We start from the raw sequence: 16,307 nt of genomic DNA on the forward strand, positions 1-16,307 counted from the left end.
AATTGCCCCCCCCCATGGTATATCATCTTGGTTGTATCTTTCGTACGTATCTTTTGTTGGATGGTGTATTGATTGGCTAGAGCTGCTGTAACAAAATACCACCACTAAGTGGCTTAAACAACAGCAATTTACTTTTTTCTGTCACAGTTCTGAAGGCCAGAATTCCAAGATCAAGGTGTCATCAAGTTTGGCTTCTCCTGAGGCCTCTCTCTTTGGCTCACAGATGGTCACCCTTTTGCTGCGTTCCCACACAGTTTCCTTCTGTGTGTGCACATTTCTGGGGTCCTTTTGTATGTCAAACTTTCATCTTCCTATGAGGACACCAGCCCAACTCACCATAGGAGCCTCTGTTTAACTTCATCACTTTTTAAAAACCCTATTTCCAAATACAATCATGTTTTGAGGTACTGGAGGTGAGCACTTCAACACAAGAATTTTGAGGGAGAAGGGGACATAATTCAGCCCCCAGGAAGAAAACCAGGAAATTCCACTCCTCAAAACTGGCATTTCAGAGGTGCTTTATGGCAGAGTTGTAGACCTGTTTACATGTTTTTCGAGCTAAAATTATGACCATGCTCTAAGATAAAAAACTGAAATTTCTGATTTCTCTTTGTGTTTCTTTAAAAGATAAATCAGGATTTCTTTTAAAAAAAGGTTTTTCTGGAAATGCTCCATTGGACTTCTTCTTTTTGAGAGCATTTGACTTCATTCTTACCTATATGACACTCCAGTTTTTACCAAAAAAACCTCAGTTACGCCCGGCTTGGTCTCCTATTTGAAGCGTCTCACTTAACAGACAGCTAGCTGTAGCACACAGTACCAGTGGGGAATATGCTTGAATCCCATATGCCTTTTAAGATCTGTATCCAGAGATACCATCGTCAAGGCCTGCTGCCCACTGGTTATGCAGCTCACCCATTATTCCAGGTCACGGGCCCCTGAAGTGGAATGCAGAATTGTTCAGAACATTTGTTTCAAAGACGAAGATTCATGGTCTACACCTCAGTCCCATTGGTTCTATGGCTCCAAGAGAGCCATGTGCTCTGAATGAGCACAAGTTTTCCCTTGACTAGACCCACACACAGAAGCACTGTACACGGGCAGCCACCATCTGGTGTGTTTAAGGAATATTTGGTGAAGCAGCTCTGTGAGTAATCTTGTGTTGAATGAAGAATATTCTCATCAACGTTTCCCAACAGCATTCTCTCTTATGGGCCCCAGTGGAGAAGTTTCTCTTTTCCCAGTGAAGTCTCCTGATGCTTATCATACTCATTTAGAAACTGAATCTTATAAAAAAAATGTATTTCTCATTTTCAAATAGCTAAAAAGCTTTTGGCCAAATTTGTGGCCCGCCACTTGTGAATGTATGGGACTTCATAATACCTACTGTATGTACTTAAAAAATTTTTTTTTAACATTTATTTATTTTTGAGAGACAGAAAGAGACAGAGCACAAGTGGGGGAGGGGCAGAGAGAGAAGGAGACAGAGAATCCGAAGCAGGCTCCAGGCTCTGAGCTGGCAGCACAGAGCCTGACGCAGGGCTCGAACCCACAAACTGTGAGATTACAACCTGAGCCGAAGTTGGATGCTTAACTGACTGAGCCACCCAGGTGCCTCCCTACTGTATGTACTTTAAAAATGCTTAATGCCATCTTATTTTCCTTGTCGTCATGTTGGTTTTCTTAGTTTATTTTATCTTTGTATATCATGTCTCTGCAAAGTGCTTTACATCATAACTTCTGGGTAGGGCCTTTTGATATTTTTGCAATCACTGTGAATGAATATATGGTTATGTGTGTATGCACAGGGAAAGAGTTAAATGCTCCCTCTTTTTTTCTAGTGAGATGGAGTGGTGGTGTTGTTGTTGTTGTTTTTTATAATAACTTGTTTCCAATGTTTCCCTTCATGGGGAGCAAATCTAATAGGGTCTACTGGAAAGACTGCAGCTTTTCTGTGATTCTGAGGAAATAGTTTAAACATTCGAGTTCCAATGCCTCAACTGTCTCTAGGAACAGTGGTAAATACTATCTTGCCTTTTCTCTTTAAAGGAAAACTACCCTTTAAGGGAAGCACTGGGTGTTGTGTAGGAAGAATGCAATAGTATACTGAAATCTTCAGTAGTTGAAAAGCCAGCGTGATACCGTCTTAGACCCTTAACCTGGAATACACTTACAAAATGTAAGTCCCTGCGGAAAGCTGAGAACCCACTGAAGGTACGCAGACCACCCCTAGAGGATCGTGGGCAGGGGGCGGCTACAGGAATGTCTCAAGGGAAGTTCATTGGTAAACTTGATTCATGAGGGAAGCCCATTTCAGAAAGCAGGGTCAGTACCGAGGACAGCACCAAGCCCCGCGCCCTGGTGGATAGAGGCAGCAGCACCATGGACAGCACCAGCGTGCTGGGGAGAGAGGCGGGGAGACGCGACCTTATCAGCTGATGCCTTACGTAGGCTGGATCCCCACTTTGATAAGGGAGGTCTGGACGCGCGCGCCAGTGTTCGTTCTCCAAAAGCCGCAGCCCCAGACGGGGTGGGGCTAGGGGACGGGTGGTGGCGGGGTGGGGGGGAGAGCGAGGGTGGGGGGGATAGCAGAAGGCAGGTCCCCGAAAGCAGGTCCCTGCTTGGCTTCCCTGGCACGGAGTTGAGGCTGCAGCCCGCTGCCTGGAGAGAGGGGCGGTACCGAGGCAAGGTTGCGAGAGTACTGCTCTGACGCACCAGCATCCTCTCCGGCAGGAGAGGCACCCACACGCTCCAGGGTCGCCCAGCTTCCCCGCCCCCCCCCCCCCCCCCCCACCTCCCCAACCTGGGAGATGCTCGGCTCTGGGCGACCAGACTGCTGTCTCCGCCGAGGTGAAAAGCCTGGGCATGTGACAGCTTAGGCGGGCCCGGCTGCAAGACGCAGCCCAGCGCCCTCCTCTCCGCCGCACCGTCTCCCACGGATGCTCGCCGGCAGAAGGTTGGGGCCAGTTTCATAGGCAATCCCCAGAAACCCTGCCCCCAGCCAGAGGTTGCAAACATCCGAAGTGGCTCTGGACGCAGTGGCCACCGTCCGTCTTCCTGAACTCCCCTCCTGCACACACCCTGGGCCGGCCTCCTGACCCAGAGATGGATTCGCCTGTGAACCTAACCTACTTTTCCCTCTCCACCCCCGCCCCTTTGGAGACCAACCGCAGCGGCCTCGGCGGGGAAGACTCGCGCCCCAGCCCCCTCCTCTCCGTCTTCGGTGTGCTTATCCTGACCTTGCTGGGCTTTCTGGTGGCCGCCACGTTCTCCTGGAACCTGCTGGTGCTGGCGACCATTCTCCGTGTGCGCACCTTCCACCGGGTTCCGCACAACTTAGTGGCGTCCATGGCCATCTCGGATGTGCTGGTGGCCGCTCTGGTCATGCCCCTGAGCCTGGTGCACGAGCTGTCCGGGCGCCGCTGGCAGCTGGGCCGGCGGCTGTGCCAGCTGTGGATCGCGTGCGACGTGCTCTGCTGCACGGCCAGCATCTGGAACGTGACGGCCATCGCGCTGGACCGCTACTGGTCCATCACCCGCCACCTGCAGTACACACTGCGCACCCGCAAGCGCGTCTCCAACGTTATGATAGTGCTCACCTGGGCGCTCTCCGCCGTGATCTCCCTGGCTCCGCTGCTCTTCGGCTGGGGGGAGACCTACTCCGAGGACAACGAGGAGTGCCAGGTGAGCCGCGAGCCGTCCTACACCGTGTTCTCCACCGTGGGCGCCTTCTACCTGCCCCTCTGCGTCGTGCTCTTCGTGTACTGGAAGATCTACAAGGCGGCCAGGTTCCGCGTGGGCTCCAGGACCAACAGTGTCTCACCCATATCGGAGCCTGTGGAGGTGGGTGCTTTAGTGACCCTTGCAAATACTTCACTCGCGTTCCTACGCACGCTGACTTGAAAATTTGTAGGAAGTGAGCTTTTTAGTTTCCTTTCTTGGGGAGGGGTGGGGGCAAAGGGGAAGGGGTAGACCGGGGTAGCTGAAGAAACCCTCGGAGGCTGATTTTGCTCCAACGTGCTCAGTATCACAGAGTCAATAATGGTCTTTACCATCTCTGATGGGTTCCCCCCCCCCATATGGGAAATGAGGGGGTTGGACTACATTCTTCCACAGGGTCCCATCTGGCTCTAAAATTCTGTGACTCTATCACACCCTGTAGGAGGGCTGAAGAAGCAGGTGTCTGGGGCTATAGTAGATAAACTTGCAGCTTCCTGCATTTGGACTGAGCTGCTCAATGAGGAAGGAAGGGACAGATGGTGAGGTGCCTTGGCAGAAAGATTGCCAAACAGCAGGCCAAGCAGATTCACGTTTCGACCCAATCTATTTTTTTTCTTTGCAAATTAAAGCAGCTAGCTTTGCAGAATACAGTGTCTCCTGGATTACTCTTTGCAGTTCTGCAGCGTCCTCTTCCCCTGGTGTGAGATTACAGATCTTTGTCTGTCTCTAAGCCTGCATTTGTTATGTCCCATTGTTGCCTGTGGTGCTGCTCTCTGGGTCTAGCCCCAGCCCTGTCAGGCTTCTGTGTATAGCTGAGGATCACCTGTTTGCCTTCCCAGACAGGCTACGGGGCGGGGGGGTGGGGGGGGGCGGAGAGGGATTAAAAATCTAAGGCAGACAATTCCCCAGCTCTTTGCAAGTGGCATTTTCTGTAGGACAATCGTTACAGCGACAGTGAGGGCTCTCTTCCAGTTCTCTCTCCGCCACACTTTCCTGTTTCTTGTTAACTCTTAATAATCCAACCCTGATTTCAATTCAGGAAATATATGACAACTGAACCCATGGGGTGTGGGGATTGCGTCCCCCCTGACCAACTCATTGCCAAGGTGATTCCTTGAGCCTAATTCACTTTTTTAAGTGAGATCAGAAATCGACACAGCCCCATTTTCTGTTAGGGGCTCTAGGGCAACAACATAAATTCAATTAAGCATATCAAGCACATACTATGGGGATGGTGGTAGCAGTGAAACAATGAAAGACGTCATCTTTGCCCATGAAGAGTTCCCTCTAGTGAGGGAGGTAAACACCTACTGTGGATGCTGTAACGTGGTTCTGTTTTCCTGATCAGAGGCTAACTCCAACAATAACCAGTCAATCAAGCTTAGAGGGACCAGAGGTGTAGGTAATGGAGGAGAAAGTGCATCATTCTGGAAGAAAGAAGGAAAAGGGGGTCAGAGGCTACCTATCCTTTCATCTGGAACAATGGTCTCAACCAGGGGTGATTTGCCCCCTCCATTTGGAATGTCTGGAGACATTTCTGATTATCAAAGTTTGGGAGAGAGTGTTAATGGCATCTAGCATTAGAGGCAAGGGGTGGGGCTAAACATTGTACAGTGGACGGGACAGCCCCCACAAAAAATAATTCAGGCCAAAACGACAGTAATGCCAAATTTGGGAAACCTTGACCTATTAGATTTCTAACCTGAATGAGGAGTGCTGATGGCTAAGAGTGCTCACAGCACCAGACTGTCGGGAACTTCCATGTGTATGAGAATCCACCCCAAGCCCAGGTCAGGAGCAAGAGGACTGACCACCTTCAAGGGTCCTCCTTACATGGACTCTCTTCCGCCGGGATGCTTATCCAGGTAAATGGTTTACAATCGGTACCAGATACAGCTTTAAAAGGAAAGCAGTCACAGTTTTTCTTGTGAGGCTTACTGCAAGGCGATGCAGGCTTTCACTGCTCTGCTCTGGAGACAACAGAAACAAAGCATCATGATATCTGTGTGCTTTTATACACTAGTCTGCACTGTTTCATTTTCTCTCCTTTCTCTGCCAGATAACTTTTAAAAAATGGTTTGTCTTGGCTTTGCAAGACCTCCAAATGATCCAGGGTTCCATATACAATATGGGGCTGCCTCTGTCCTCATGTTACTGTGAAGGGTTAATTACAAACCAGGTCTCCTGATTTCTCCATGGTAGCAGGTGCCAAAATTTCTAAATACAGTTCTACCACCAACTAGCTGTGTTACCCAGGGAAACACAATACTTCCTCCTTCTTTATCTGCTGAGTTTTCTCCAAGGATATTACTGAGAACCTAACCTATGTCAGACACTGAGATGGGAACTGGCAACACAAGAGATGGGCTTTGCCCTCAAAAAAAGGATGATGAAAACACTACCAAAGATCTGGCATAAAAAGATAATGCTGAATTTATTATTTACTAGTGTATGGCTGAACCATGCTGGCCAGGCACAATCTCTCTGAGCAGAGAAGAATGCTGATCTTAAATAGCATTTTTAGAAAGCTTGGAGTTCAGACATTGGGAGGCTTTGAGAGATATAGGTAGGTTGACATCATCTGTATGAGTCTTAAATTTGTTGGTTGGTTGTCATCCCAGTAGGGGTTTACTGGAATGAATCCAACCCAGGTTGACCTGGGACTGACACTGCTAGGTTGGCTTGTAAAATAAGTCCATTGAGTTGAATTGCCCCTGATCAATAGACCAAGTTTAAGCTGGCTCTAGGCTATAGAACACACAGTCTTGTCCTAAGTTTGTGGGAACATTTAGTTCTCAGGTTCCCACTCTTGGTCCTCATTCAGCCAAAGCTTTGAGAGAAACCCTCAAGGACTAACCAGATATTGACCACTGTTGGTGATTCTCCCGGAAGATGAAGTTTCATCTGTGGAGAGCTGATGCTCAAATTGCACATCAATCAATGTAATTTCCAATCATTTCTCAGGACAGGGCAGTGCAGAAGCATTTGAGCTCTGGCTACCAAGCGTTGAACAACTCTGAGGCAAACAAGTAGAAGTATTATAAGAAGGGCCTGGAAGATCTCCCAAGTCATGACCCAGGATTTTCTAGTCCTAATCAAAGCCAGTCCCAAAGATTCCCTGTGTCTACTTAAGACCGCTAGTTTACCTTTTCTTTTAGTTTAAAAATAGTTGTATCTTACCTGTAGTGTTAATCCAGGTACAATGTGAAGTCTTACTTAGTGTTAGTGCGTAGACTCCTCCTTGGCTGGCCAAAAGCAAAGCTGGAGTGATTTTGTTAGTCAAGATTTTTTGGGTTAAGATTCTTAAACTGCTTTGTTGTGCCTCCAGAGCGTAGACTGTACAATTTACTATGTCAGCCAATGTAGACATTATTGTGCCAACCATTTTTTTAAATGAAAACCTCAAGTTGTCTGACTCCTATGGATGAGGTCAGTATTCTCAGGAATCTTTTCCCTGAAAGAGTTTTAACCGTTTGGACTCTTTGTAAGGAGATACAATCCATTGAGGGCATTGGAGAGTTAGTCCTTGAAATGGCCTAACCGATGGCCCTACTGAACAATCAATCTTGTTTCTTGATTGACATGAAAAAGCGTGAGTTTAGTGTGGGATAAAGAACCCTGGAGGTGTACAAGAGATGTGATCAACTTCAGTGAAGCTATAGGTATATTGTCAGACAGTCTTCATGTACTCATCTGCTTGGTCAAGGTTCTTGATTAGCAGCCAACGCCTACCCCTCTACTTCTGGGCATTCTCTGCAGCTAATGTTGAGGTCATCCTCCCTGAATCCTAACACTGCAGTTTAGGATAATTTCAGAGAGCATTAAGTCACCAACCGAGTAATTCACATTTGTTGTTCATTTTTAAAGAATGCCTGAAGAAGGTGCTTCTATAGCATGTTGAAGAAGTGAATTATCTGGAAAGCATACCAGTTATTAGTTTCTATACCTTCTCTTCTATTATTTTAGCAATTTTATATGCCCTAGAAGCAGCCCCCGTTGAGTCATTGAACAATTTGGCTTCCGATATGAAATTACGTTTTATGAGAAAGACTGAACTACTTATTACATATCAAATTGATTATTACACATTATTTTTATTTTCAGTATAGCACCCACCAACAAAGAATAGTAAGTTGTAATTTCAAACAAGAGTGAAAAAAATTCTGCTTGGGGCAAGGACACTTCTTCAGTTACAGAAACACAGTCACCAGACTTACCTTCATTGGCTAAGGATTATACAGTTGCCGGATTGTTAGTGTTAAACCAATGGGTGGTAATAGGAGAAAGAGAAGGTGACAATGAATCATGATTAATCAACGAGTAGAAAAATGTGGGTGGTTTTGATTAGCAGTAGGGATTGTCTATGTATAATAATAAGATTTAAAGGCTTAATATAAGGTCTTAAAATGTGGTGACTAATTTTAGTCATGTAATTTCTCTGAAGCAAAGGGAAAAACCTTTATTACTGAACTGAGGGTTGGCCTTCAAGAGACAACAGTTCTCTGATAGGCACCATGTTGCTGAATTCATCTACCTAGAGCATGGCCCAGCCTTATCATATTTGTACAAAAGGCAGATTAATGATAAGCCAGGAAGAATCAATCTGGACTTTATGCATTCTATTCCAATTAATCTTTCTCTCTGTGGTGTCCTTTGTCCATAGGATTCTAGACCTATTGCCATTTGTTTGGTAATGTCTGGAATTACACAGAGAGTAAGTATTTTCATGTGTAGATCAACTACAATCTGATAACATACAAGGGCTGTAGTACATTTCACCTGGAAGCAGATCTTACTTCTTAAATTTGTAGGTGTGTGATAGAAACTAAAGAACTATGCTTCTAATAATGATCCTAAAATACCAGCTTTGAGTTGGCACACAAAATTATGAAAGATTTTCATTGCTTCAATTTTTCTAATGAAGTTCACTTTCCCTCAAGCCTTTAGAAATTTACTCTATAGCCACAAATTTGTCTTTCATGATCTTCTTTCACCTTCTGGTATAACTAATTACTTTTTTAAAGAAAATTTTCTCTAGTTTTCTTCATTTGCTTTTAACTTATTTCAAGGCAATTTGCTGTTTCCTTTTCAGACAATGGTAAAATTTTAGGTTGAAGGATCTGTTGTTCTATAATTATGGGGATAATGGCAGTTATAGTAATGCCTGTATAAACAAGAAAGCTGTATTGTTGTACATCTATAATGATAGACAACTCCCCTTGGAAATTTAGAAGGATAGGAATTTGTTGGGTGATAATGTCTCCCTCAGAGGGACTTCACTGGACAGATTTTAGATAGTTGTCCTCTTTACTTGTAGCCAGTATGGAACACTGATTTTTTCAAGGATTTTTCTGTTGGCAATATTCACAAGGGTCCTTGTCTAGACTCCCAAACCTTTGAAAACAGAGGTCCTTTGGGATGTTTCATCTAGAGAAACATATCTTGTATTGCTTTCTAGCTAATTTACTTTTCTAAGGATATCTGGAAACGTCTAGTCCCTTAATGGATATTTTCTAAATTGGTAATTTCACATTTCCATTATTTTTTATTATTCAATTCCCTAATTCAAGTTTGAGCCCACTTATAGAAAGATAGGGCAAGACTCTAAACTTCAGATGCTGGGTTTATACCAGAATACTGCTTGAACATTTCCAGAAGTCTATTTTCTATCTTTATTTAGTTTACGGTGTGGAACATCTAGTCAATCTTTCCTTAAAAGAAGGGCTTCTGATTTTTACATTTTATAGTTTTATATATTTTTATATTTAAAATGTTCATAGCTGGATTATATAGCTCTTCTCTTTTCTATCCTTCTACTTTTAAGGATCTGTTTTTCCCCATCTAAGGGGACTTCAATTCACTTCACTCACTGGTACAGACTTGTAGTTCAAGACAATAAGAATTTTGTTCAATACTCTCACCAAATTCTGAATTCCATAACCATTTTTATTTTTATTTTCTCTCTGAAGTTTAGGAAAATTCTAAATTATAACCCTTAACGTAACTTGAGGCCAGGGTTTTAATGGAAATTCTATAGATTTGACTCCTTATCTGGCAAATTTACTATGTGGCTTTGCTTTTTCTGAGAAAACCCTGAAGAGAGGACAGTTCATTTAGGAGGTCAGGTGCAGCTAGGTAGAAATATACAAGACCTAGATGTGCAAGGCAGGTGGGTGTGGGGATGTTACAAAACCTTCGAGACTATTTTAGAGTTAAGATTTTGTTTAAGGCCTTAGCATACCAATTAAAGAAGAAAGCTGTTAACTGTTTGGTCTTTTTTCCCCTGATTTTTCTAGGGCTCTTATCTGGGTGAATTTACTGATTTTGACTTGTCAGAAGTTCCTTATCAAGAAAGGTTTTTTAAAAAGGCATTTGTTGAGAAAAGCACAGGAGTTCAGATTATAGTGCAAGTTAAACTAGGAAGTCAAAGTTCCTAAAGGAGATGGTTGAGTCCTTGGCTTAGACCAACCATGACACACAAGAAAGACTCTATGGTTGGCCAACAGTCAGTGCCTGTGAATAGTGCCCAAGGATCCCTGACCAGATGCTAGCAAGGGGCCATACAAGCACCAACCCAACACTCATTGCTGGAATACCAACTAAACAAAGTGACATTCCTTCACAAATTGAGAGGACAGGGAATATCCTCAAATTTTGTAAAGGACCGAAAGCGAAGTTTGATCAATTGCTTTTCCACAAATTGGTGTTAAGTCCATCAGTCCTCAGAACATTAGCCCTCAGGTCTGGCTTGGAATGGATTAGAAGCTTATCAAGCCAAGGCCATACAGAACAATCTTTTTTTATGTTTTTATATTCAACTGAGAGAAAGGCTCTCTAGGAAAAACAAACGAAACTACCCTATGAAACCAGACTTTGCACATATAAGCAAGTAGCAATAGAATAAGTTTGTTGGGAAGTTCAAGCGATGTTTTCACCCTCCCCTGTGTGGAGCCCTCCCTTAACGTGTAAGACCATTTCTAGTTTGAGCATCCTGGTTCATCGGTCCATCTTCCATTCTGACAGTGGGCTGGTCTAACCTGCAAACCACCCAAAACCACTTCTAAGGTAACGGTCTTCATCCTTGAACTGCAGTACCTACCATTGATGGTAATCTATCAATTATGTGTGATATTAATAGGAAGGCGAAGCTGAGTGGTCAGAGGAAATGAAAGAAACCTACTAGGTTTATGATTAACCCGTAAATCGTTATTTAGTACATAACGATTTCAGAAAAATGAGAAGTCTGACACATAAGTACACGTCCCCCAAAGAACGCATTTATTTGGAGAGATGAGGCTAATTGTTCACCTAGAAAAATTTTGTATGTGTATCCTAAATTGTGAGATGTGTGCTTCAAACGATACAGCATTACAAAGATGATTAAGAAAAGTCTAATTTGGCTTGGATGTCCACTTTATTGTTTATCCTCCTACTTCTTTTTCTGTGAATCTACTAATGAGCGTGTTGAGTAATTGATAGAGTAATTAATAGAGTTCTATTCTCAAGACTCAATTAGGCGCTTTATTGTAATCATTGATTAGCAGAAAGCAAAGAGCTAAGGAGTCCCTGAGTCAGAAAGCCACAGGGCGAGCAACAAAAAGCCATGAGACACTAGAAACCTGAAACTTCCCAGACGACAAAGATCCTCCTTCCAGCGGAGCCTCTGCTGTCCCAGAAGAACCATTTTAAATCCGTGGCCCTCTTTCTTCTGTCAGGTGAGTTGGTGTTGAAGGATGCATGAAGAGGGGCCCAGTTAAACAGTCAACATTTCATATCGAGGTCCTAGAAAATGTGCTTTTCTGAGTCACGTGGGGTTCTAGGACTAACCTATAAGTAACTCCTGACTCACAGAAAACCAGAAAAAGATAGTATTCAGAGAAAATATTTAATCTGAATCTAAAGCAGAACCATAAGGGGTTCCCATGGGACATAAAAAAGAATGGTTAAAACAGGAATCTTGAGTCTTTGTTGGAAGGGGCTAGGGACGTGGGCCCCCCACTGCTGTACTAACAACTCCGTGAGGAAGGAACATGCATGTAACCCCTGCGAGGGTTTAGCTGAGCCCCCCTATTGACAAGGGGAAAGTCCTCCTGAAGACAAACTTAGGAATAAACTCCCTGGGATATCTTTAAGAATGCCCTTCATTCAACATTAGAACCATTACACAGCGGACGATTCTTGCAGACCCAGCGAATGTCCGTTTTATCTGGGAACAGCTCATCACCTGTAGGAACCCAGGTAAACTGGAAGAACACCAGGTTTTATAGGATTACTGCCAAATTCCCATACAAGCAGGCCTGCACGTAGGGCACTTCACGTTCCTGTACAGGGACCACGACTAAAGTGATGAACTTCCATAAAAGTGTCCTATAAAAAGTCATCTTCCTTTCCCAAGACTAATTTCCATCGAAATATTCAAATCCTACACTTAAATGTAGGTCATATGCCTGGAAACCTTGCAACTTTTTCCCATTATGCAACAGGAAACTCCTACAAACATAATGTGCCAACATGGGGATATATCTCATCCTTACAGAAGGCTGGTCTTCCATTGGTAGTTTCATTGTGAGGCTCATCGTGTCTTGCAACTGGAATCTGAGTACATAAAGGACTACGCGGGGGCTTCTGGAGTCAGTCTGAAAAGGCTAATGACCACAGGGAAGGCAGACAGGGAGTCAAGATGGGAGGGGTTGGCTGTTTCCCAAAAGACTGCCATATCTCCAAAGCCAGAATATCTGGCTGTGTGTTGCTGTATTTATTTCTACTGTTAGACCAGAGCCTTTGATAAAGTCTAGTTTAAGTGTTCTACTTTTATATCAGTTGTGCTATAGAGAATTAAGGAGTGGTCACAGGGGAGTCACAACCCTGAGTGGCCAGTGCTACCCCTGAAAAAGTGCTGAGAGGGAGGAGAATTTTTAGGGGTTTTAAAGTCAGGACCAGAATGTTGCTTCAAGTTGCCACCCTTGGAAAAGGGGTAAAAATCGCTTCCCTGATGCCGTTTTGGGTTTGAGTTTTATTAAGAAATTGGTAGGTTTTCCCGTTTGTGCGGAAAAATAAAGCTAAATATTGTGTTGCATTTCCATAAATGAATTCCCCGCAATGCACTACCGGATGTGCACTAATAATATATGAAAGGTCACTGGCGCATCTCGGGGTGAGGCTGGGGTCTAGAAAGAGGTTTTCACTTCTCACTTTATGTCCGTTTTTCCAGGTTGCAGTGTTGTGGACTATTTGTTCCAATATTTATGATTTTCTTTTTGATTGCACAATACTTGGTGTTTCACTATTCTTCAAGCAAATAACAAGAAGGCTATCGTGCAAATTTAAGAATTCATATAGCAGCTAATCTTACCTTAACCATAGTGTCCTTATTTATACCTCCGTTATGCTCCATGAACAGATAAATCGATTCCTTTGGACTCCCAATCTGTAGAGGTAGCCATGAACTGGTCAAGGGGGTTAGGTTAACAAGAATGACCCTCTGACCTGGTCCTTCGCCTAAAAGTTTGTGTGCTATTGAGAGAGAGCTGTGTGAGCATCCTTTTCAAATGCACTGGGATCACAGAATGCTGACTCTGCTGGGTTGGGCTGGGAAGAATGATATCGAACGTCCACGTAGTCTCACCCGCTAGGGAATGAAAGTCTGCTTTCCATGAAGCCCCGAGGGAGGTAAGTGTCCTGGTGAGCGAACTGTCCCAAACGGTCCTGGGAAACTGACGCCAGGAGAAAAGTTCTAGAAAATTCCTTGAGGGAGGATTCCCATGAGCACAGAAAGTTACAAAGATTTCAGAAAGTTGTGAGGATTTTAGAAAGTCAGACTTTAATTGTCCCAGGGTTTGACAAGGATTCGGAGCACTTTTGATTACTCGTGCCTTTGTCACCGAATTACACGCACTGACTATGTGACTGGCTTATTTTTTCAGTTGTTTGTTGTTGAACAGGCAGCAGTGGGAAATTCATCTTCATCATTTTTATTATGGGTGTTCCCATTTTCCTTCCACTTCTAAGACGTAAGCAAATGCCAGCTCTGTCACCACGTTTCCACGGCTGAGGGTGGGCTCCCCAGGCAGCCAGTCACCCGCACGCAGCGACCGAGGGCTTTCTCTTCAAGTGGATGTGCAGGACCCAGCGCCTGGAAGGCACAAGAAGGTGGCTCTTCATGAAGCTTTTGCTTATCTCTTCCAGGCGAAGACCTCTGCTCAGCAGCCTCAGATGGTGTTCACAGTCCGCCACACCACCGTCACCTTCCAGACAGAAGGGGACATGTGGAGGGAGCAGAAAGAGCAGAAGGCCGCCCTGATGGTGGGCATCCTCATTGGGGTGTTTGCGCTCTGCTGGATCCCTTTCTTCACCACGGAGCTCATCAGCCCCCTGTGTTCCTGCGACATCCCCACCATCTGGAAGAGCATCTTCCTTTGGCTTGGCTACTCCAACTCCTTCTTTAACCCCCTGATCTATACAGCTTTCAACAAGAACTACAACAGTGCCTTCAAGAACTTCTTTTCTAAGCAACACTGAGCACGAGGGCTGGGGATAGGAAGGAGCTGTCCTGTAACTCAATCAAATTTCCAATTCTACCCACTTCCCCATAAATACCCAGCACCACACGGAAGAGGCAAGTCCTCGGAGTTCTCCGGGGTCGTCTTCAGAACGAGCCCTCCCTTCCATGCTCCAAGGCAGGAATGTGGGTCTTCCCAGACAGTTTTGGTGACCTTATTAATCTAACTTACCTGTTCTTGCTCCCCCTGCACCTACCAGCCACGGACTTTGCCCACAAAGTGCCCTTTCCTCCCCCAAATCCACTCCAGCATGGTCATCGTCCTTGCCCCAGAGAAGTCAGACATAGCAGATGAGAGGGAGGAAATAAAGCAACACGGACAGATTGAGAATGGGTGGATGATGATGAATTAGAAGTCATACTGCGATATCCGAGGGGTAGGAAACCATAGTTCCAAGTTTTGTGGAATAGTCCTTATTTCGAACATTCCATTCTGTGGTCCTGGTAAACATACCCTAGTACTTATTGTGTATGTCCCAGTGTTTGGCCATAAAATATTGTCTCTGAACCTATTAAAGCACATGGCCACAGCTGTAAGACCAGTGAATACTGGCTTTAAGGCTTTGTTTGTGGCAACCACATGTGTGTGTGCGCACACACACACACACACACACACACACAGAACTCTGGAGGAGGTGAATGTTCCAAAGGCCAGTTTATTCTAAAATCCAACCCGTCAACTTGGAACAGGAGCTGAAAGTCAAACCAAATATCTCCCACCATTCTGAGGCAACTGTGCACCAACCATAGAAAAATAGACTAGTTTTGTAGACTCTGTCAAACTTGCTTATTTCCTATGGAGTTTCTTTGTATAGAATTTATTCAAATGTTGCAGGACAAAGACCTTTATCCTTGGATCATGAGGTTAGAGGAAAACAGGTGTCATGAAGCTGGCGGCTTCTTTTAGTCTCATAACCAAGGACCGTGAAGGTATATTTACCAAACATGTACACTTTAAAGGGACAGTTGGTTAATTTGCTATTTTTTACTGATGTGTGAATGCCCATTTTGAGGCCAACACTACTACTAACTAATGAGAAAAGCAGAAATATGGTAAAATGTGGCCTCGGTCATCGGCAGATTGACACCTCTATATAAGTGAGTCAAGGCATTTAAGTGATGGTGTGGTGTTTATATGATCATATAAAACCTAGGCCATTCTACAAAACTTTAAAAAGATCTTGGGCAATAAAAGTGCCTGTGGTCCACTATGTCCCTGGTTCTTTCAATGCATGAATTCAAAAACTATATCTCATAATAATCTTTGATTATTATCATAAATATATATGTATTCTTTTGTATATAATAAATTATATCAAGAATAGGAAATCTGTGTGAATTTGCAGTCTTGGTTGGAAGTTTAGTCTTGCATTTACTGCCAAGATTCTTTACTCAAAGAATGTGAGCAGACGAGGAAATGTTACACAGCTTCTGTGGGTCATGGCTGATGATGCTAAGTGCAGACCTCTTATCTACGCATTGAAGCAAGTTCATGGAAGAATTTGCTTGGAAACATTCTTAGGTTTTTCTGCCTTCTGTTTATATAACTTGAAGTGCCAAACCTACAGATATTTTAATTTCTTTTTAGTTTTTTTTTTTTTGAGAGAGAGAGAGAGACAGAGGGAGAGGAAGGAGCAGAGAGAGAGAGAGAGAGAGAGAGAGAGAGAGAGAATCCCAAGCAGGTTCCATGCTGTCAGCACAGAGCCTGGTGTGGGGCTCAAACCCATGTACTGTGAGCTCTTGACCTGAACTGAAACCAAGAGTCAGATGCTTAAGTGACCGAGCCACCCAGGCACCCAACCCACAGATATTTTACAATACGGATTGTTCATTTCAGTTACCTTCCCCACTATTACTTGGAACCAGAGAGACCGCCAAATGCTATTAGATTCTAGTGTCATAATAAAGGACGAGCGTCTAAAATTTCATCAATACCTCGTAGCAGAGACGGCTACGCTCAGACAAGGGGAGCCCAGAGATGGGACATCACAACCAAGGGAAGGGGAGCCTGGGTGGCTCAGTCAGTTGA

General features: G+C 44.3%; 1 protein-coding gene across 1 annotated transcript; it reads left to right on the forward strand.

Annotated features, from left to right (window-relative positions):
* The first annotated feature begins 2,591 nt into the window (after window positions 1-2,591).
* Window positions 2,592-15,607, forward strand: HTR5A (5-hydroxytryptamine receptor 5A). Its single transcript, XM_019424891.2, has 2 exons — window positions 2,592-3,843; window positions 13,906-15,607. Exons 1-2 carry the CDS (start codon window positions 3,106-3,108, stop codon window positions 14,236-14,238), a joined length of 1,071 nt encoding a protein of 356 aa, XP_019280436.2. The 5' UTR covers window positions 2,592-3,105; the 3' UTR covers window positions 14,239-15,607.
* The last annotated feature ends 700 nt before the right edge of the window (window positions 15,608-16,307 follow it).

The sequence above is a fragment of the Panthera pardus genome, unplaced genomic scaffold (genome assembly GCF_024362965.1).
Source record: "Panthera pardus isolate Hobbes unplaced genomic scaffold, ASM2436296v1 HiC_scaffold_9, whole genome shotgun sequence".
Classification (NCBI taxonomy): Eukaryota; Metazoa; Chordata; class Mammalia; order Carnivora; family Felidae; genus Panthera; species Panthera pardus.

Coding starts and splice junctions, on each gene's coding strand:
- HTR5A (XM_019424891.2), top strand. CDS start 3,106: ATGGATTCGCCTGTGAACCTAACCTACTTTTCCCTCTCCACCCCCGCC. Junction 3,844..13,905: donor CCATATCGGAGCCTGTGGAG/GTGGGTGCTTTA, acceptor TATCTCTTCCAG/GCGAAGACCTCTGCTCAGCA.